The sequence below is a fragment of the Barbatula barbatula genome (genome assembly GCF_947034865.1).
Source record: "Barbatula barbatula genome assembly, chromosome: 3".
NCBI classification, from domain to species: Eukaryota; Metazoa; Chordata; class Actinopteri; order Cypriniformes; family Nemacheilidae; genus Barbatula; species Barbatula barbatula.
Window position 1 is genome coordinate 29816944 of NC_136764.1, and position 23225 is coordinate 29840168.

The 23225-nt window shown below is 44.3% G+C and overlaps 1 protein-coding gene across 1 annotated transcript in view; it reads right to left on the reverse strand.

Moving 5' to 3' along the window:
* The window catches only part of cacna1eb (calcium channel, voltage-dependent, R type, alpha 1E subunit b), a gene marked incomplete at its 5' end in the record, with an annotated part of 250899 nt that overhangs the window by 65551 nt on the left and 162123 nt on the right, over positions 1-23225 (reverse strand). Inside the window, 6 exons of the mRNA XM_079451973.1 lie at positions 3020-3116; positions 8236-8342; positions 10289-10348; positions 10555-10684; positions 11633-11744; positions 22379-22614. Of these exons, the coding sequence (XP_079308099.1) occupies positions 3020-3116; positions 8236-8342; positions 10289-10348; positions 10555-10684; positions 11633-11744; positions 22379-22614 (742 nt within the window). The remainder of the gene's footprint in view (positions 1-3019; positions 3117-8235; positions 8343-10288; positions 10349-10554; positions 10685-11632; positions 11745-22378; positions 22615-23225) is intronic.

The following is a 23225-nucleotide window of genomic DNA, read 5'->3' on the forward strand; positions in this document are numbered from 1 at the left end:
AGCCAATGTTGAGGTTAAGGGTAGAACCTACACGCGACCTGTTGCTCGACTCGTTCAGCTCCCAGCCTTACCTGAGAATGATTGATGTCAGATAACGGACAATAAAATGAGCAAATTCAATACTTGAATTTGGGGGCGGCTGTAAAAAAGGCTCAGGTGTCGAGTGTCACTTCCGCCTATCAAATTGTACCGCGTCATCAGAGCGCCGCGTCAAGGGAGGAAGTGATCGACAGCACAGAAAGTGCACAGATTGAACAAACTGTTATCATCAATCAATCTTTAATCCATGCCTCATTCATTTCAATCCTAATGTAGATTTCAGTTATCGTGTGTGTGCGTGCATATTAAGGTAATGTGTTCATATATATTTAAGTTTATTACTTTTCTCATCTTGCCGAGTACTCGTAAAACAGTGGCTGTTATGCTGCCTATATTGTTTGTTTGCTGTTAAAAGGGTCAGTATCTACATGTCTCTATACCTTGCGGATGTTTGAGTATTGCAAACTGTAATGTGAATATGTTTGTTATTACACAAATTCATTAATCTGTCCGCGATCGTCTCTGTATGGTCATGTGACTTAGGACGTTGAGGCCTAGCAATTGTGGCGTCTTAGAGGCGCCCTCTGTTGGCAAAGATAAACAGTTATTTATTTTATATTATTTAAGCAAATGCAGTGATTGTCGTTATTATTCACTAATCAACAATATGGTTATGTTTATATTAAGTAATCCTTGTTATATGTAAATTCCTGTATATTTCAGTATGCTTATTTCTTTATTTGTGTTATTGTTACAGAAACCACACACATGTATATCCATCAAACTTTAAGTAAAGCTATAAAAATTCTGCAATGGCTTGTTTCTCTCAAACAAAGTACCATCTCACTCAGTTCTAATCGACTGCCTGCTGCGTTCCGCACTACCACACGTAGAACAAGCATATTTAAACAGCAGCTTAATAATTATTAGCGCTATTCATAGCATAATTTGAATTTCATAAATCAAAGGGCCCTAATAAACCATCTGTATTTGCCATGGTTTTCATGCTATTACTGGTATAACAATGGTGTTAAATTAATCCAATATCGGCCGATGAATATGGATGGCCAATACATCGGTGCATCCCTACTAAATCCTTTTAATGTTACTAATCCAGACGTTACTTCCAGGTTAAAGTGGGAATTATCAAATTTCAGAATGCATGTTACCAGAGAGCGTGACTATTCAATTACAATCTGCATCTTCTGATGTTAATTGAGAGATTTTGAGGACACGTGAATCTTAAGGAAAGTGGATCTTGGCGAGCCAGATATTAGTAACACAAAGCTAAATGCAATACCTGCTGCTATCTAGACTAAAGACGCATCTTTTTAATCTTGCATACACAAAACTATCATAATATAAATATTCCAAAGGTTTAGGCTTCACCGGAACCAGGGACACTTCCAATAACAACTGATGTATTTGATGCATCAAAGAGTGCAGAACAGTACTCTACTCTCGCCAGTCTTGTGTCATTGTTCCAAAGTTACCAGTGCGGGAAGGACGCAGTCCATGCCCAGACCTGACAAGAGCTGAGATGATAGAGCTGGATAAAGAAGGACGTAACGACTTGACACGTCTTCACTACAAAATTTCAGCTGCTATTAGATTATTAATAATGATCTTAAATAAAAAAAATATTTTGCCTTTTTGTGCAAGTACTGTCGAGCTTGTGCAGAGGCTGCAGCTTTTGCCAGAGGGGAACTGAAACCCCCTGGTTAGGCCTGGTTTCCCTCTGAGGTTAGGGTTTTTCCTCCAATGGAGTTTTGGGTTCCTCGCCACCGTTTGCATACTATTTTGCACTGTTTGCCTGGCCGAGGGGCTGCTAGAGTTTTATAGTTTTATATAATTAACACTCCATATTGGATTTTATAGTCTGTCTGATATTTGACCTGTGTTTCTCTCTCCTTATCTTGGGTGTGTGGTTCTAGGTGATGGCCCCTGTGCGTGTGTCTGTGTGTGGGTGTGTGTCTGCGGGGCTGTCTGTGTGCGCATTTTCATGTGTCTGTTGGTGCGTGTGTTTTATTTAGTGTTTTGTGTGTGTCTGAATCTGTGTGTCTGTGTCTTCTGTGTTTTCACTTTTTTGTTTTTACTTTTATAACCTTATGTGTTTTGCTTATAGTCAATATGTTTTCTTGTACAGCTGCTTTGTAACAATGAAAATTGTAAAAAGCGCTATATAAATAAAGTTTACTTGACTTGACTGTTGTGAGCTGTGCGCACCTGCGCAGAGACATGAGGAGATAAAGGCATTGGAACTTGACAGTCTTTTAACATTTCCCGACCCGATATTCAGATTTTTTTTAAAGCTGTGCACAAACAGAAACACACACATATATACTGCACATATGGTATATTGTTAAAAAAAGTCCCCAGAAAAAAGGGCAGGGGCTCAAAACCCCCTTTGATGTCTATGTGTACACGTGTCTGGTGGTGTGGTATGACTGTAGAGACAGGGTCTTTGGAATGCATAATCCACAAAAGGTGTCAATAATCAGTTCCGAGTATATGAGCGTACCCACTTCCTACTGTACCGTAACGAACCATACCCGAGTGCGATTGTCCCCGCTTTCCATTCCCCACAGGGATGCACTGTCACTATACATACTGATCTAGACTTAAGTATGCTTACGATATTATAATGCCAACTTCAATAAACCAGAAGAAATGCGCTCTCCCTCAGTTCAATGCAGTCCATTGTGAGGTTAAGTTTGTGTCTTGTTATTTTGTGTACAACTTAATTCGGCACTGTGAAGAGCGATCGGCTTCATAAACAGCTCATATAAACACTTTACGGGTATATGTCAAAACGGGTGCATTTCTAACAATTACTAAACCTTGTATTTTAGCACATCTCATAAACATGATTTGGCTTTATTTTTCCTCACTTTTGTAATTCACTTTGGATAAAAGCATCTGCTAATGCCATAAATGTAAACCAAATGCAAACTACAAAATCTATCTGAAGAGCAGGTACCTTGAGCTTTGGAAGTCTTTTGATGGTCTTGAGGGGACGCAGAACTCTGAGAACTCGTAAAGACTTAATGGTCTTGATGTCTCTGCCTTTGTCGTTCCTGCGATTGACAAAACTCTTATATATTAGTATATAAAAAATATTAGTCTGGTGTGAAAATGACAGAAATAAAGTACTTATTCTGGCTCTTTATTAAATCTCCTCAACCTCAATTACAGAATATCTATTTATGGATGAAAACTGAAAACAGTGACTGAATGAGTTAGATTTTAGTTAATGCAAACCTAACACTGACATTAGTATATTGTACACACATACACACAAAAAGAAGTGGCAATAAAATGGAAATGGAACAGACAACATGACAAGTGAGAAGCATCTGCTCTTACCCCATTAAATTCCTGGCAGGCAGAGAAACACAATCCAAAACAGAGAAGGAGCATTAGAGAGATAAAACCAATGGGCATCTTAACGATGAGTTAACAAAACGCACAAAGCTTTTCAAGTTCAAGACTCCAGATTTTGAGCAAATGCTTCTTTTGCTTGTAAAATTTTAAAATCAGGATTTACTAAAGACATGCAGTAAAAAATAGCTGGATGGAAGGAGGGTATTTAAGTGCAATGCGATTTAGATGTAGGGCCCTACCTGGCTGGCACCTTTACTGCCTTAATATCAAATCTTGTATGTTATTATACACTGTATGTGTTACTATAGTGTACATTGGTCAAAAACGCAAAAAGAATTTCAATGTGCCAAGTCAATAGCAGTATATAACAATTCCATTTATTCATTTAGCAGACGCTTTTATCCAAAGCGACTTACAAATAATTCAGGGAGCAATAAGCGATATTTCATACAAATGCAATAGTTCAATATGATCTTTTTTTCATTTGTCTGTCAAGTATTCACAGGATAGATGGGTTTTAAGTAGTTTTTGGAAGGTTGTATCTTCACTGGCTCCCGGTGGCTTACCGTATTAAATTTAAAATTCTCCTTCTCACTTTTAAATCTCTGCATGGCTTGGCTCCTCCATATCTCTTCAACCTGCTCCTCCCCTACACCCCGACTCGCACTTTACGATCCTCTGACTCTTGCCTTCTCGTTGTCCCTCGGCATCGCCTTGCTTCAATTGGGGGCCGATCATTTAGTGTTGTTGCACCCAAAATGTGGAACTCTCTCCCCCGATCTCTCTGTTCTGTTAACACTATCTCTGAATTCAAATCCATGCTCAAAACTCACCTTTTTTCAGAATGTCACAATTCATAATTATTATTTCTATTTTTATTTTTTAGGTGCTGCCCATTCACCCAATTCTTATCTACTGTTGTTTTCTCTGCTGTCTTTGTCAACCGCCTTTTTTTGTTGTTTGTTTAATGTAAAGTGTCCTTGAGCTCTGGGACCCGTTTCAGAAAGCAGGGTAAGTGCAAACTCAGAGTAAGTTAACCCCAGAAAACGGGATACTCTGGGTTTTCAGTTTCAGAACGCGAGGTATATCAAACCCGTGACCGCGGGGTAAGTCAAGCCTGTTTCAGAAATCAAGGTATCTTATACTTAGAGTGAGTAACCATAGTAACCTACTCTGTGAACCTAACCTGGTCGGCAGCAGGTTTTATTCCACTAACCCGAGGTTTGTTACAATCTCCGCCCCTTTTAGAAGCGCGAGTGGTGTTGAAATTGCCTTCGCCGTTTGTTTTTTCATTCGTTTTCCTTAATCGCGCACAAGTTCGTAACACAGACATTAAATGTCCGTTTATTCAGGAACCCGTAGACGAGGAAGCTGGATTCATTCAGAGAGAGTTACATTTACGTCGGGAGAGAATATATGGTGAAGCCACGTTTGGATGTTTTATCATATCCGGAGGATTCTTTATTTGAGCGGCACAGTTTTTCTTTACAGTCCATTAAATATATTCATAATCTGCTTCATCCTTACATCACAAACCTCACTCGTCGTGGCTGCGCTCTTACATCTGAGCAGATTCTCTGTATGGCTTTACGTTTCTTTACTAATGGAAGCTTTCTTTATAACACCGGGGATGCAGAACACGTTAGCAAGGCAACTGTATGCAGAGCAGTAAGAAAAGTGTGCATCGCTCTCAAGCACTTTATATACATGTGTGTTAAGTTTCCTGTGAGAACCATCAAAGAGGAGTTTCATAAGATTGCAGGTGAATGGTGAACGTCTTTCTGAATAAGCTGATCAAATAAATGTGCTCTTGCTGCCAACTCTAATAATTCAAATACCCTTTAGGATTTCCCAATGTGATTGGGTGCACATTTAAAAGGTCCCACTCGCCCCGTTCTGTTCTGGCTTCGAACTGCCGTCGGTCCGAACGAGGGACGGGCGCTCTAACCACGAGCCTAACGACCGCAGTCCCTATTGCGTCTGTCGCTAGAGCATCTCTAGCTGGCCTCCATTAGACATAGCTGGAGCAGGGGCAAGCATGGCCAGTTTTTTGTCTTCTACAGCCACAGTGCTCGGTTCTCATATACTCAAAACTTTCAAGGCCAGTTTATTAAATATATCAAACATTTCCCAGTCAGGCATCCTACTACCAAGAGCATTTAAACTCATCGGACTGAATGATGTTTTTATATTTTATTCTCAGCTGCTGCCATGTTCTTTTTATTGCAGAAGGATTGCACCTACATGACAAAAAATCGTAGGTATATATGTTTATATATACATATATATATATAGTGCCTCCAATTCGACTGGCGAGAAATAAACGGAGCGCTTTTTGTCACGTGGCGTTGCCATGGTGAATCGTGTTATCTTCGCTCAATTGATGATGGCTTTTTAAAGCCGCGGTGAACACGAGTAACCTCGGGTGAACTTACTCAGAGTGGATTGAACTGATTGAAACCAGCTGTTCTGAAACAGAAAACTCAGAGTAGCGGTTATCTGAGTAAATCAACTCAGAGTTCATATTTTAACTCAGTGTTGCTTGAACCTCCTTATTGAAACGGGTCCCTGGAAAGGCGCTATATAAATAAACGTATTATTATTATTATTGTGAGAGATGTGGTTGACCGGACCGAGTTAGGAATAATTTTCCACCAGGAAGGAGTTGTGAAGGAGAATGAGCGGGAAAGTGATGTACTGCCCTTATGAAAAGGCTACACAAGACACAGCTGGTTTGCTGAACGCAGGGTTCTTGATGGGGTGTAGGAGTGTGTGAAAGTATGCCGTGCAGATCCAGTGATAGGCCTGTAGGCAAACATCAGTGGGCTTCAACCGGTAGCCAGTGGAGAGAGATGAAAAGGGGTGTCACATGAGACCTTTTGGGCTTTGAGACCTTTCGGAAGACAAAAAACTGGCCATGCTTGCCTCTGCTCCAGCTATGTGTAACGGAGGCCAGCTACTGAAGAGTTGTGCAGTGTGTAAGCCTCACTCCCTGACCAACAGAGATGCTCTAGGGCTCATCGTTAGAGTGCCCGTCTCCCATTCGGACCGACGTCGGTTCGAAGACCGTGCGAGTGGGACCGGTTACATGTGCACCCAATCACATTGGGAAATCCTAAAGGGTATTTCAATTATTAGCTTACTTCCAGAGTTGGCAGCAAGACCACGTTTATTTGATCAGCTTATTCAGAAAGACGTTCACCATTCACCTGCAGTCCTATGAAACTCATCTTTGATGGCTCTCACAGGAAACTTAACACAAATGTATAAAATGTACTTGAGAGCGATGCACACTTTCCTTACTGCTCTGCATACAGTTGCCTTGCTAACGTGTTCTGCATCCCCGGTGTTATAAAGAAAGCTTCCATTAGCAAAGAAACGTAAGGCCATACAGATAATCTGCTCAGATGTAAGAACACACCACGACGAGTGAGCTTTGTGATGTAAGGATGAAGCAGATTGTGAATATATTTAATGGACTGTAAAGAAAAACGGTATTGCTCAAATAAGAAAATCCTCCGGATATGATAAAACATCCAAACGGTGCTTCACCATATATTCTCTACCGATGTAAATTGAACTCTCTCCGAATGAATGCAGCTTCCTCATCTACGGGTTCCTGAATAAACGGACATTTAATGCCTGTGTTACGAACTTGTGCGCGATTAAGGAAAACGAATGAAAAAACTAACGGCGTAGGCAAGTTCAACACCGCTCGCGTTTCTAAAAGGGGCGGAGATTGTAACAAACCTCGGGTTAGTGGAATAAAACCTGCTCCAGACCAGGTTAGGTTCACAGAGTATGTAACTATGGTTACTCACTCTAAGTATAAGATACCTTGATTTCTGAAACGGGCTTGACTTACCCCGCGGTCGCGGTTTTAATATACCTCGCGTTCTGAAACTGAAAACCCAGAGTATCCCGTTTTCTTTGGTTAACTTACTCTGAGTCTGCACTTACCTTGCTTTCTGAAACGGGTCCCAGGCCTGGACCTATGTTGTGTGCATTTTAAGTTTGTTTTATTGTTTGTTTTTTGTTCAATTAAAAGTGGTTTTATGTTCGCCGGGCCCCGCCTCCTCCCTTCCTTTTATTGAACCGTGATGCATTCGGATTTTTACCATTAAAACTGAAATAATTTTGTCATAATTCTGGCTCCATAGGACATTTATTTAAATAAACAATAGTTTTTTCGGGATCCAAAGGAAGCATGTGTAAAGACGTTTGTTTTCCACAGACGAGAAAAACACAGCTTTTGGCTGACATCAAAATCTTTCAAATCCGTTATTACAATCTTGTTGTGATTGTATACATCTGAACAAATTGAATTTGCCTGTGTGGCAACACAGGCAAATTCAAACTATTTTTGAACCTAATTACATAGATGCTTTTAATGGATGATGACATTACAATTGAATTTTAAACATGAACTATAAAACTTGCAGGATGTCTTAATGATACAAATATCTGAAACAAAACTCAAGAGAAATGTAATTTCTCATGTCTTTACCCCTTCAATATTGATAATAGAACTAACAAATTATTTCTGTAATTTGGCAAACTGTCCACAAATCATAAATGTATGTCAAATATAAAAAATAAATAAATAAATGAATAATTGTACTAACCTCACTATTCTTAGCTTTGTATACTGTGCTAGGCTTTAATGGACTAGTTTTGATGCACTTATGCATTTGATTACCTATGTTGTTATAATTGCATCCAATGTTTCCTCATCTGTAAGTCACTTTGGATAAAAGCGTCTGCTAAATGACTAAATGTAAATGTCAAATGGATCTAATTTGAAATACTTACGTCAGTGCAAAAGCAATTAGAGCGCCAACAACAACTATGAAGTCTAGAATGTTCCACATGTCCCGGAAATAAGATCCATCATGAAGAATAAGGCCCTGGTCAATCATCTGTAAAATTACAAAAAGAAAAACATTGTATCACCTGCTATCATAAATGGGCCATTCCCCAGAATTCATGCAAACTGCTGTCCCACATAAAAGTATTCAAATCTTGGTTGTTTACTAAGATCCTTCTATCATCTTTCGAAACCCACAATAATATTTAAAATCATAATTAATTAAGTCCTTTAAAGTGTGAGATGGGTTTCCAGAACCCAAACCCGAAAATTCAATTTATAAAAATTTTATATTCCATTTTTGTTTTAAAACATATATTTTGATGTTTAAAAAAAATAAAGAGACAGAAAAAATCTAATATATTGCTGCAATATAAATATTTTCTTTTAAATGCTCCAGGGCTCATTGCCAAAGCCCTGGAGCGAGTTGTGTTCAACCAGTTCTCCTCCTTTCTCATGCAAAATAACCTCAGTCTGGTTTCAAGACCGGTCATTCCACAGAGACTACACTGCTCTCAGCCATCGAAGCCCTGAGACTGGCAAAAGCATCATCCATGTCATCTGTGCTCATCCTACTGGATCTGTCTGCTCCTTTTGACACTGTGAATCATCACATCCTCCTGGCTTCTCTGCTATGGATGTCTCTGGAATGGCGTTGCAATGGTTCGAGTCCTACCATTCCGGGTAGGTCATTCAGGGTATCCTGGAGAGATGAGGTCTCCGCGTCCCAACAGCTCAACACGGGGGTGCCACAGGGCTCAGTGCTTGGACCGCTACTCTTCTCCATTTACATGACATCCCTCGGCTCGGTCATTCAGAAGCATGGCTTCTCCTATCACTGCTATGCTCCTATCAGAGCACTCTAGGCAAGTCCTAGTCCAGGCTCTTGTCTTGTCCAAACTGGATTATTGCAATGCGCTTCTGGCTGGAGTTCCTGCTTGCACAATCAAACCTCTCCAGATGATCCAGAATGCGGCGGCAAGAGTGGTCTTCAATGAACCGAAGAGAGCGCATGTAACTCCGCTCTTCACCAGGTTACACTGGCTCCCTGTTGCCGCCCGCATAAAGTTCAAAGCTATGCTCCTGGCCTACAAGACCACCACCGGTTCTGCACCATCGTATCTCCACTCGCTAATGCAGACCTATGTTCCTGCCAGATCCCTGCGGTCTGCAAAGGAACAACGACTAGTGGTACCATCCCAAATAGGAAAAAAGTCACTCTCCTGTACCTTCTCTGGATCTGTTCCACATTGGTGTAATGATCTACCTGCTGCAACAAGATCAGCAGACTCGGTTGCGATCTTTAAAAAACGCCTAAAAACGGATCTCTTCCGTCAATACGTTGCTGATTGATTTATCCTAATTCTTTTCCCTTTCCAAATAAAAGAATAACCTCACTATTCTTAGCTTTGAATACTGTGCTAGGCTTTAATGGACTAGTTTTGATGCACTTATGTATTTTGTTGCCTATGTTGTTATAATTGCTTCCAATGTTTCCTCATCTGTAAGTCGCCATAAAAGCGTCTGCTAAATGACTAAATGTAAATGTTTGCTAGCCATTTCATATCTCAGATGAGTTTTTTATTTTGAACAATACTATAATAGTGTTAACTACATACTTTCTACACCTTTATATGTTGCGTAAATGTAAAGCTTCCCCATTGTTTTATTCCTTTCTTACATTTTAAGTAGATGTATTTTATACAAACTTACAAGATACTACATTGTAGTGACAATAAGTAAATTTTTAAGATTCTGTTTGTGATTTCCTCAAGCAAATATGCCAATTATAATAGAAAGGCATGTAGCATATGCGTTGTTCCAAGGCTCAAAGTACACATTTCAAATATCAACTCTGCATCCTGATGTTTGTTTGATGTAAAGAAGAATATTACTTTTTTGTAAACTCTTCATATTAACAAAACTGATAATATTGCACACAACAATTATACTTATGATTGAAATATAAGTAATAAGAAATGAAGTAACAATGCATACCTTTATAATCATTTCAAAGGTAAAGACCCCAGTGAAAACATAGTCAAAATAGCGTAGAACCTGCAAACATACAGCAAACACACCTATTACTTTGCATTTTTCCTTCACAAAACAGGACTGGAAAAACAGTTCATAGTAGCTGCTCATAGTAAAAATATTTAGTTACATTTATTAACAGAGATAATGGTGACAAATCTGTACATTTCTACTGTCATATGTATACCTTTTCACAATATAAACTGATGTCAAAGTGTCAAATAGTTTACTTTGTTTCTCTCTGAATTGGTGCACACAGGGTCTTCAGCAGCCAGTGCAATGCTACTGGCCACAATCACCAGAAGAATGGTCATCTCAAAGTATCGCAGGGTCACCGCATAGTGGCAGATCTTTCTAATACTTCAGTTTGAGTAAAAAAAAGAGGTTAGATGTTAGTGAAATTCTATTTTACATAACATGCTCAAAACTTTGAAAAACTGTAGCAATAAAAATACCTAATGGTTTTGCAATTTTTACTTTATACTTGTTAGGGGTGTAAAGGTACGTGTATTCGTACCGAACTGTCACAAGGAAAATTCTAAATGAAGTTATCACAACTATGCCCTACTCCCTTCGAAGGGCGGATCCTTTGTGACAACGAAGCATTGTGTCCGTCATCAGATGTCGCTGTTTTAATGGCATGACTGGAGAATAAAAGAACTGTTTGCAAATAAACATACTGTTACAAAGTTCCATAAAAGGGAAGGAAGGAGGCGGGAACCGGCTAACAAATAAAAAACAATAAACACGGAAGTAAAGACTGGCAGCCACCTCACAGTAGACTGCCGGCCATAAACCATAAACACAAACGTAACACATGTCTGGGCCCGGTCCTCTCTCTGCAAAAGTCCTGCAGCTTGTCCTCCGTGAGATGCGGGACCTGTGCACGCACAGTTGATTCCAACTATCACTCACGCCACCGGCCCCGCCTCACGGCTCTCGTCCCGCCTTCCTCCCCACACATACATTTTAAAAAGTTTTAAAATATGCTATATAATAGATAAACACTTATATATATGAAACCTTTTAAAATATGTATTGTTTATTTGCAAGCAATTATGCCATTAAACCAGTGACATCTGCTGACGGACACAATGCTTTGTTGTCACAGGATCATGCCAGCTGGAGATAATGAGGAAATTACATCGCTTCCTTTGCCAAGTGCATTCAAACGTCTAGATAATGGGAGTACGGCATTAAAATTATGACTATATTTGGAATGTTGCCCGTGGCGGTTCCGTACGAATACACGTTACACCCCTATTACATGTATATCAAATTAGGTGTAAACCTCACATTGAAACTTACGGATTTTTGCTTTTAAAAATGAACATGCTGTCTGGTGTGTCAGATTTGGGGGAAGTCGATTGTTCACCCACATTCCCATTATCATCAGCAGCCTCCATGTCCTTGAAACTAACTAAATCAAGAAAAAAAATTGTTAGCAAAATGTGTTTCTTTCGTGTGTTATTCCTGTCTGTTGACTTTGCATTCTCCACCATGTCAAAATATTCAAAGGGATAGTTAGAGAAAGATATCTGGAAGAACCAAACAGATCTCATCCCCCAGTAGTTTTAGTAGGGAAAAAATATACTATGGGAGTCAGTGAGGGATGAGATCTGTTCGGTTACTGACATTCTTCCAAATATCTTCCTCCGTCTTTAGCAGGACAAAGACATTTATACAGCAAATCATTTTGACAGTTTTCTATAAATATGTATTTTAATAACTTAACTGTATATGAAATTATATTTACAAATGATTAAACCCAATTGCCTGTTCGTGACATTTGAATTTCCGTTCCTTACCTTAAACCCTAAAGTATACGGCTTTTCCTCATGGAAGGTCTGCATTAGCTATTGTGTTATTTCTGAGTGCTTTTGGATAATTTGATAATGATTTTACATGCACAGTGAACTGTTATTCACCACAATCATAATATACCTAAACAGTATTAAGAAGTATTTATAGAAACATCAGTATATGTGGGAGTATTAGTAATATGATCTGAAATATTCCTGATCAACCCTTCCTTGAACCGCCACCTTAACGTGGTGGAGGGGTTTGAGTACCCGAGTGACCCTAGGAGCTATGTTGTCGGGGGCTATATGCCCCTGGTAGGGCCTCCCAAGGCAAACAGGTCCTAGGCGACGGGTCAGACTAAGAGTGGTTCAAAAACCCCATATGATGTTTACAAAAACAAGGACCGTGACGTCGCCCGGTATGGCGCAGCCGGGGCACCACCCTGGAGCCAGGCCCGGGGTCGGTGCTCGTATGCGAGCGCCTGGTGGCCGGGCCTTTCCCCACGGGGTCCGGCCGGGCTCAGCCCGAAGGAGCGACGTGGGGCCGCCTTCCCGTGGGCTCACCACGTGCGGGAGGGACCATAGGGGGTCGGTGCATTGTGGATCGGGCGGCAGTCGGAGGAGAGTGCCTCGACAGCCCGATCCCTGGACACGGAAGCTAGCTCTAGGGACGTGGAATGTCACCTCGCTGGCGGGGAAGGAGCCTGAGATGGTGCGGGAGGTTGAGAGGTTCCGACTAGAGATAGTCGGGATCACCTCTACGCATGGCTTGGGCTCTGGAACCACACTCCTCGAGAGAGGATGGACACTTCATCACTCTGGAGTTGCCCATGGTGAGAGGCGGCGGGCTGGTGTGGGTCTGCTTATAGCCCCCCAGCTCTCCCGCCATGTGTTGGAGTTTACCCCGGTGAACGAGAGGGTCGTTTCCCTGCGCCTACGGGTCGGGGTTAGGTCTCTCACTGTTGTTTGTGCCTACGGGCCGAACGGCAGTGCAGAGTACCCGACCTTCTTGGAGTCTCTGGGAGGGGTGCTGGAAAGTGCTCCGACTGGGGACTCCGTCGTCCTACTGGGGGACTTCAACGCCCATGTCGGCAACGACAGTGACACCTGGAGGGGCGTGATTGGGAGGAACGGCCCCCCTGATCTGAACCCGAGCGGTGTTCAGTTATTGGACTTCTGTGCTAGTCACAGTTTGTCTATAACGAACACCATGTTCAAGCATAAGGGTGTCCATCAGTGCACGTGGCACCAGGACACCCTAGGCCGCAGGTCGATGATCGGCAAACCGTCCGGCGCCTCAGGAGAGGGAAACAGTGCCCTACCAACGCTGTTTACAGTGGAGGTGGGAGGCTGTTGACCTCAACTGGGGATGTCGTCGGTCGGTGGAAGGAGTACTTCGAGGATCTCCTCAATCCCACCGTCACGTCCTCCATTGAGGATGCAGAGGCTGAGGGCTCAGAGGTGGACTCGTCCATCACCCAAGCCGAAGTCACTGAGGTAGTCAAGAAACTCCTCAGTGGCAGGGCACCGGGGGTGGATGAGATTCGCCCTGAGTACCTCAAGTCTCTGGATGTTGTGGGGCTGTCTTGGCTGACACGCCTCTGCAGCATCGCGTGGCGGTCGGGGACAGTGCCTCTGGGATGGCAGACCGGGGTGGTGGTCCCTCTTTTTAAGAAGGGGGACCGGAGGGTGTGTTCCAACTACAGGGGGATCACACTTCTCAGCCTTCCCGGGAAAGTCTATGCCAGGGTACTGGAGAGGAGAATACGCCCGATAGTAGAACCTCGGATTCAGGAGGAACAGTGTGGTTTTCGTCCAGGCCGTGGAACGCTGGACCAGCTCTACACCCTCTACAGGGTGCTGGAGGGTGCATGGGAGTTTGCTCAACCAATCCACATGTGTTTTATGGATTTGGAGAAAGCATTCGACTGTGTCCCTCGCGGCATCCTGTGGAGGGTGCTTCGGGAGTATGGGGTCTGTGGTCCTTTGCTAAGGGCTGTCAGGTCCCTGTACGACCGAAGCAGGAGCTTGGTTCGCATTGCCGGCAGTAAGTCGGACCTGTTCCCAGTGCATGTCGGACTCCGGCAGGGCTGCCCTTTGTCACCGGTTCTGTTCGTAATTTTTATGGACAGAATTTCTAGGCGCAGCCGGGGGCCGGAGGGTGTCAGGTTTGGGGACCACACGATCTCGTCTCTGCTATTTGCGGATGATGTCGTCGTGTTGGCCCCTTCAAACCAGGACCTTCAGCATGCACTGGGACGGTTTACAGCAGAGTGTGAAGCGGCTGGAATGAAAATCAGTACCTCCAAATCCGAGGCCATGGTCCTCAGTCGGAAAAGGGTGGCTTGCCCACTTCAGGTTGGTGGAGAGTTCCTTCCTCAAGTGGAGGAGTTTAAGTATCTCGGGGTCTTGTTCACGAGTGAGGGGAGGAGGGAACGGGAGATTGACAGACGGATCGGTGCAGCTTCTGCAGTAATGCGGTCGATGTACCGGTCCGTCGTGGTGAAGAAAGAGCTGAGCCGCAAGGCGAAGCTCTCAATTTACCGGTCAATCTACGTTCCTACTCTCACCTATGGTCATGAGCTTTGGGTCATGACCGAAAGGACAAGATCCCGGATACAGGCGGCTGAAATGAGCTTCCTCCGCAGGGTGGCTGGGCGATCCCTTAGAGATAGGGTGAGAAGCTCCGTCACCCGTGAGGAGCTCGGAGTAGAGCCGCTGCTCCTCCACATCGAGAGGGGTCAGCTGAGGTGGCTTGGGCATCTGTTACGGATGCCTACTGGACGCCTTCCTCGGAAGGTGTTCCAGGCCCGTCCGACCGGGAGGAGACCCCGGGGAAGACCTAGGACACGCTGGTGGGACTATGTCTCCCGGCTGGCCTGGGAACGCCTCGGTGTCCCCCCGGAAGAGCTGGAGGAAGTGTCTAGGGTGAGGGATGTCTGGGCATCTCTGCTTAGACTGCTGCCCCCGCGACCCGGCCCCGGATAAGCGGAAGAAAATGGATGGATGGATATTCCTGATCAATGATTATTCACATAAATGAACTGAATAAGCATTTTTAAGAGCATTTTTGAACACAATCCAGAAATATAATTTATTTATTTTATTAATTTATTTGTCAGGGACATCGTACAAAATACATGAATCTTACGAAAATATGTTTTGTACCAGAGATAGCAAAAGCTATTTTCCATCTGCTGTCCCCGGGCATAAAATCCAGTAATGTCTGTAAGACCTAGAAGCCTGAGGCCTCCAAAAAAAGTTCAGAGGATGAGTCACAGAAAACCTAGGTGCTTTTCAAATGACCATTGTAACTGAGTTGTAACATTGTATACAATTATTTTAAAATAAATTGTAATAACGAGCCAACCACCCTTAAAAACTTAACTTGTTGCCTGGGATCTAATGGTGGCGGAAGAACAGCAATTGGGTGATACAAATTAGAGATAACAGGGACTCACAAGAATCCACCCTTCAGAAGTCTTTACTATAACTGTAGGCTAGAAAACACTGTATTTCTCTGATAAACAATACGCTGATCTTAGGCTGCTTTTAACTAAACAAAAATTTGCCTTTACCCAGATTTGCCTAGATTAAAATAAAAAAGATACCGCAGGCTTTATTACTCCCTTCAGACAACTATATGTTCAGCCCAAGCAATGAGTGGATAAACTAAATATCTGAGCCAAGTATGGAGCAGTTGATGCTGATTTGATTTAAGTATTGGCAATACCACAATCACTCCTTCCAAAACAGCCATATTTGATGACCAGCTGTCCTTCAATGATCACATTGCAAAGACAACGCAGTCATGCAGTCAAACTTATTTAACATTAGAAATGTTACTGATCATTTTTAGGTTTAAACAAAGTAAAATAAAATAATATAATAAATAATAATAAACTAAAACAGTGCTTCATTTACATTCTTCCTAACTCAGTCTGGTCAACCACATTTCTCACAACATTCAAAAAACTACTTAAAACCCATCTCTTCTATGAATACTTGACAGACAAATGGAAAAAAACAACCTCTCTCTTTCTCACAACAGGTATTGCTCTGGCTTTTGTTTAAACTATCCATCCATCCATCCATTTTCTACCGCTTATCCGGGGCCGGGTCGCGGGGGCAGCAGTCTAAGCAGAGATGTCCAGACATCCCTCACCCTAGACACTTCCTCCAGCTCTTCCGGGGGGACACCGAGGCGTTCCCAGGCCAGCCGGGAACGTAGATTGACCGGTAAATTGAGAGCTTTGCCTTGCGGCTCAGCTCTTTCTTCACCACGACGGACCGGTACATCGACCGCATTACTGCAGAAGCTGCACCGATCCGTCTGTCAATCTCCCGTTCCATCCTTCCCTCACTCGTGAACAAGACCCCGAGATACTTAAACTCCTCAACTTGAGGAAGGAACTCTCCACCAACCTGAAGTGGGCAAGCCACCCTTTTCCGACTGAGGACCATGGCCTTGGATTTGGAGGTACTGATTTTCATTCCAGCCGCTTCACACTCGGCTGTAAACCGTCCCAGTGCATCCTGAAGGTCCTGGTTTGAAGGGGCCAACACGACAACATCATCCGCAAATAGCAGAGACGAGATTGTGTGGTCCCCAAACCTGACACCCATAAAAATTACGAACAGAACCGGTGACAAAGGGCAGCCCTGCCGGAGTCCGACATGCACTGGGAACAAGTCCGACTTACTGCCGGCAATGCGAACCAAGCTCCTGCTTCGGCCGTAAAGGGACCTGACAGCCCTTAGTAAAGGACCACAGACCCCGTACTCCCGAAGCAACGTCCACAGGATGCCACGAGGGACACAGTCGAATGCCTTCTCCAAATCCACAAAACACATGTGGATTGGTTGAGCAAACTCCCATGAACCCTCCAGCACCCTGTAGAGGGTGTAGAGCTGGTCCAGCGTTCCACGGCCTGGACGAAAACCACACTGTTCCACCTGAATCCGAGGTTCTACTATCGGCCGTATTCTCCTCTCCAGTACCCTGGCATAGACTTTCCCGGGAAGGCTGAGAAGTGTGATCCCCCTGTAGTTGGAACACACCCTCCGGTCCCCCTTCTTAAAAAGAGGGACCACCACCCCGGTCTGCCATCCCAGAGGCACTGTCCCCGACCGCCACGCGATGCTGCAGAGGCGTGTCAGCCAAGACAGCCCCACAACATCCAGAGACTTGAGGTACTCAGGGCGAATCTCATCCACCCCCGGTGCCTTGCCACTGAGGAGTTTCTTGACTACCTCAGTGACTTCGGCTTGGGTGATAGACGAGTCCACCTCTGAGCCCTCAGCCTCTACTTCCTCAATGGAGGACGTGACGGTGGGATTGAGGAGATCCTCGAAGTACTCCTTCCACCGTCCGACGACATCCCCAGTTGAGGTCAACAGCCTCCCACCTCCACTGTAAACAGCGTTGGTGGGGCACTGTTTCCCTCTCCTGAGGCGCCAGACGGTTTGCCAGAATCTCTTCGAGGCCAGTCGATAGTCCTTCTCCATGGCCTCACCAAACTCCTCCCAGGCCCGAGTTTTTGCCTCCACAACCACCCGGGCAGCAGTCCGCTTGGCCTGCCGGTATCTGTCAGCTGCCTCAGGAGTCCCACAAGCCAACCAGGCCCGATAAGACTCCTTCTTCAGCTTGACGGTTTCCGTTACTTCCGGTGTTCATCAGCGGGTTCGGGGATTCCCACCTCGACAGGCACCGGAGACCTTACGGCCAAAGCTCCGAGTGGCCGCTTCGACAATGGAGGCGGAGAACATGGTCCACTCGGACTCGATGTCTCCAGCCTCCCTCGGGATCTGGTTGAAGCTCTGCCGGAGGTGGGAGTTAAAGATCTCTCTGACAGGAGACTCGGCCAGGCGTTCCCAGCAGACCCTTACAGTACGTTTGGGTCTGCCGAGTCTGTCCAGCTTCCTCTCCTGCCATCGGATCCAACTCACCACCAGTTGGTGATCAGTTGACAGCTCCGCCCCTCTCTTAACCCGAGTGTCCAAAACATATGGTCGCAGGTCAGATGAAACGACCACAAAGTCGATCCTGGTGCCACGTGCACTGATGGACACCCTTATGCTTGAACATGGTGTTCGTTATAGACAAACTGTGACTAGCACAGAAGTCCAATAACTGAACACCGCTCGGGTTCAGATCAGGGTGGCCGTTCCTCCCAATCACGCCCCTCCAGGTGTCACTGTCGTTGCCGACATGGGCGTTGAAGTCCCCCAGTAGGACGACGGAGTCCCCAGTCGGAGTACTTTCCAGCATCCCTCCCAGAGACTCCAAGAAGGTCAGGTACTCTACACTGCCGTTCGGCCCGTAGGCACAAACAACAGTGAGAGACCTAACCCTGACCCGTAGGCGCAGGGAAACGACCCTCTCGTTCACCGGGGTAAACTCCAACACATGGCGGGAGAGCTGGGGGGCTATAAGCAGACCCATACCAGCCCGCCGCCTCTCCCCATGGGCAACTCCAGAGTAATGAAGTGTCCATCCTCTCTCGAGGAGTGTGGTTCCAGAGCCCAAGCCATGCGTAGAGGTGATTCTGACTCTAGTCGGAACCTGTCAACCTCACGCACCATCTCAGGCTCCTTCCCCGCCAGCGAGGTGATGTTCCACGTCCCTAGAGCTAGCTTCCGTGTCCAGGGATCGGGCTGTCTAGGCACTCTCCTCCGACTGCCGCCCGATCCACTATGCACCGACCCCCTATGGTCCCTCCCGCACGTGGTGAGCCCACGGGAAGGCGGCCCCATGTCGCTCCTTCGGGCTGAGCCCGGCCGGACCCCGTGGGGAAAGGCCCGGCCACCAGGCGCTCGCAAATTGTATTATTGCTCCTGTATGACAAATCACTTTGGATAAAAGCGTCTGCTAAATGGGTAAATGTAAATATTCTCTCGGATCGGTTTCACCTCTATTTTTGCTTTAAGAATGACATCTGTCCCATCCTTATGACGCACATTTTGTTTTAACTGAGTCTGCAAAAGTTCCTGTCTGCCTAATGACAATCTTATCCACTCGCGCGACTCACCCACAATTAATCAGAATGTACTTTGTTTTTATTACCTTACCTGCCTGACCCGATTATCCGCAATACCCGCGAATAAACCCGCAGTCTGCGCATCACTAATACAGACACAGTGTGGTGTTATTTGGTGTCATATTAGTGCTTTATCCTAAATAACTTTCAACAGCTTTAGTCAATTCAAGTCAACTTTATTTATATAGTGTTAAGTTTGTTTCATTCTTTTCTTTTTTTTATTATTTATATATTGTCTATATTCATTTACTTTTCCCTACTCCCCTCCCAACTGGTCTCTGTTTTAGCTAATAATCATTGTCATTACTCACACCTGTTCCCCATTACCATTCTCCTTATTATTGCCGCTGTGTTCCCTCACTTTTTGTGGCGTTGTAATTCTGGTGGATTACGGTCTGTTTTTTTTCTGGTTCCCTCTACCAGTTTCGCTGAAGCCGGTTTGGATTTTTTCTCCCGTTCGGCTAATTTGTCTCCCAGATGGACTCGGCGCACTCGCCTCTCTGGATTATTGTTTGATTTTGTTTAATGTTTTCGGGTCAGGAGTACCCTGTCCCCCTGTATTCTGGATTATTTACCAGTGTTTGAATAAATCTTTTGTTGCCTTCATCTCCTGCATCTGAGTCCTTTTTGCACCTGTGACATATAGCGATTTTTACTATTTTCATTGTTACAAAGCAGCTGTACAAGAATATGCAGTGTTAATTAAATAAAACTATAACATTCTAGCAGCCCCCCGGCCAGGCAAACGGTGGCAAGGAAGCCAAAACTCCATTGGAGAAAAAAAAACTGAGGGAAACAAGGCCTAAGGGGACCAGGGGATTCCAGTTCGCCTCTGGCAAAAGCTGCAGCCTTTGCACAAGCTCGACAGTGCTTGCATTACAAGGAAAAATAATTAAATTTTTGATTTAATATTATCATTAATAATCTAATAGCAGCTGAAATTTTGTAGAGTGGCCACGTCCTTTGTCCAGCTCTATCATCACAGCTTTTGTCAGGCCTGGGCGACTGTGTCCTGCCTGCTCTGGTAACCTTGGACTGCGTACTGCCTGGCAACCTTGGAACAATGAGACAAGACTGGCTGAGAGTAGAGTACTGTTCTGCACTCTTTGATGCAACAAATGTATCAGTTGTTATTGGAAGTATTCCTGGTTCCGGTTGATCTAACTAGTGCAGCCTAAACCGAGGCGGCAACCCCCGAATCCGGTGGTGGACACCGGAAGTAAGGGATGCCGTCAAGCTGAAGAAGGAGTCCTTTCAGGCCTGGTTGGCTTGTGGGACTCCCGAGGCAGCTGAAGTGTACCGGCAGGCCAAGCGGACTGCTGCCCGGATGGTTGTGGGGGCAAAAACTCAGGCCTGGGAGGAGTTTGGTGAGGCCATGGAGAAGGACTATCGACTGGCCTCGAAGAGGTACTGGCAAACCGTCCGGCACCTCATGAGAGGGAAACAGTGCCCTACCAGTGCTGTTTAAAGTGGAGGTGGGCAGCTTTTGACCTCAACTGGGGATGTCGACGGACGGTGGAAGGAGTACATCTTCCATTGAGAAAGCAGAGGCTGAGGGCTCAGGGGTGGACTCGTCCATCACCCAGGCGGAAGTCACTGAGGTAGTCAAGAAACTCCTCGGTGGCAAGGCTCCGGGGGTGGATGAGATCTGCCCTGAGTACCTCAAGTCTCTGGATTTTGTGGGGCTGTCTTGGCTGACACGTCTCTGCAGCATCGCGTGGCGGGCGGGGACAGTGCCTTTAGGATGGCAGACCGGGGTGGTGGTCCCTCTTTTTAAGAAGGGGGACTGGAGGGTGTGTTCCAATTATATATAGGAAAGGTCCTGTACAATGATAATATTTTGTAATTACATACTGTAAATATTTCAAATCTTTACTTCTGTGAGAGAATGCAGCAAAATTGCTAGCAAAAATGTCCAGACACAGACCTACAAACTTTTCCCGCTGCTACCATACGTAATTGGAAAGCTTATTATACAGCTTTCAGAAGATGTATCAATCTCAAGTTTGAAAAATGCAACCATAAGGTTTTGTTGTCCAGGGTCACATATATGGCATCCTTAGGCATGGTCATTCAGAAACATGGCTTTTCCTATAACTACTATGCACATTACACACAACTCTACTATTCATTTAAACAACACGATCCGACAGTATCTGCTTGCACCCCTGCATGCCTGATTGACATTTCACTCTGGATGAAGGACCATTACATGCAACTGAACCTTGAGAAGACAGAACTGATTGTGATATTGGCGGACCAAATGATTCATCATAGCCTCTCGGTTCAAGCAGGTCCGTCAACTGTTAGACCTTCCAGTAATTGTTAGTGATGAGCAGCTGACATCAAGAATCATGTTCTCTGTTTTGCCTAATATTTGCTCAAATTGGACCTTTTGGTTTGCTCTTGAGTCTTTACTTTGGTAATTCTATAGATGTATGACAAAGAAGCATTACTGTGACTTATTCAGAGGTGGGTAGAGTAGCCAAAATCTTTACTCAAGTGGGGTAGCCAAAATCTTTACTCAATTAAAAGTACAAGTAACTGGAGAAATTGTTACTCAAGTAAAACTAAAAGTCACTATTTAAAAAAGTACTTGAGTAAAAGTAAAAAAGTATGCAATTAAAAACTATTTAAGTAGCTAATTACTGAGTTAATTTGTATCAGATTACATATGCCTACTATTTAAAAATAGTATTAACGCCAATATTTCAATATGATATTTAATCAATATTATTTATTATTATTATTATCATAAGCAGATATCTTTGCAATATACACACATATACTAAAGAATAGACAAACACAAAAGAGACAAGCATTTCTGTAAATTTAATCTAGTCCCAATATAAATGTAGCCTACACAACTACTTATTTAGAATAAAAGTGTCAGGACTCTGGTCAAATCCTTGCTCACTCTTCCGCTTTCATTTTTGTTTTACACTCTTCAACGTATCATTTCGCTCTCTTGCACACCTGTACTCTCTTTGCCTCCATCTTTCTGTTCCTTGCCAGTCTGTTTTGCTAATGTTGCTTATCGCCTTGCCCTGTACCATGGTACACCTTGTCATTGTGGATTAGCCGTGTCTTCTGTCCAGCGTGTGCTCATCCGATTTGGTGATTGCCGGTTTGGTCTCCTTGGACTGTTCCTTTGGTTTTTACTACTGCCCGTCTGTTTACAAGTTGCTTCGCCCCTCTGATAAAGTTCTTACCCCGATTGACCATCGCCTGTCCCTCTTCTGAACTGTCGCTGCATCTCTGGACTCTGTTCGCAGATCGGTCGACCCCAGCCTGTCCGACTACTTCCATGTTGACGATTTTCGAGCCTGGCTCGAGTGTGACTTTGATTTGACTTTTTGTCCTTAATAAACATTTGAGTTCCACCTGCTTTTGGGTCATTCTCCCTCTGGTCGTTGTAGTATTCACATGTTGGTCATTGACCAAACACCTGTTATAAGTTACACACCCGCATTCTCATTGGCCATAATGCACGTATTACACAGATTAGCACGTAGGGCATGGAGATATGCTACTGCTAGAAAGAGTGCTGCATGTTGTAATGATGCAAGATCATTAAACATTGATATATACGTATACGGTATCCTGAGCCTTACTACCAAACATTACATGGTGTCAGAAGAGACGGATATTGCAGAGAATGGACACTGCCGGAGTCCCGATGGACTGGAACGCAAGCAATCTGCCCGAAGCATGGCGCAAATTTAAGCAGCCCTCGGAGCTAATGTTCTGCGGACCTCTGAAAAGAAAACGTGAGTACGAAAAATGCAGTTATCTCCTTTTGTGGGTCGGAGAAAAGGGTCGTGACATTTTCAACACGTGGTCATTGTCAGGGGATGAAGCAAAAATCCAGAAGTCATATTATGACCGCTTCACAGCGTATGTTGAACCCAAGACTAATCTGATATTTGCATTTTACAAATTCCATGAAAAGGTGCAGGGAACACATGAACCTTTCGAACAGTTTGTAACTGAGTTACGTCTCCTTGTTAAGGACTATATTTACACAAATAGTGACGAGATGGTCCGGGATCGGATCGT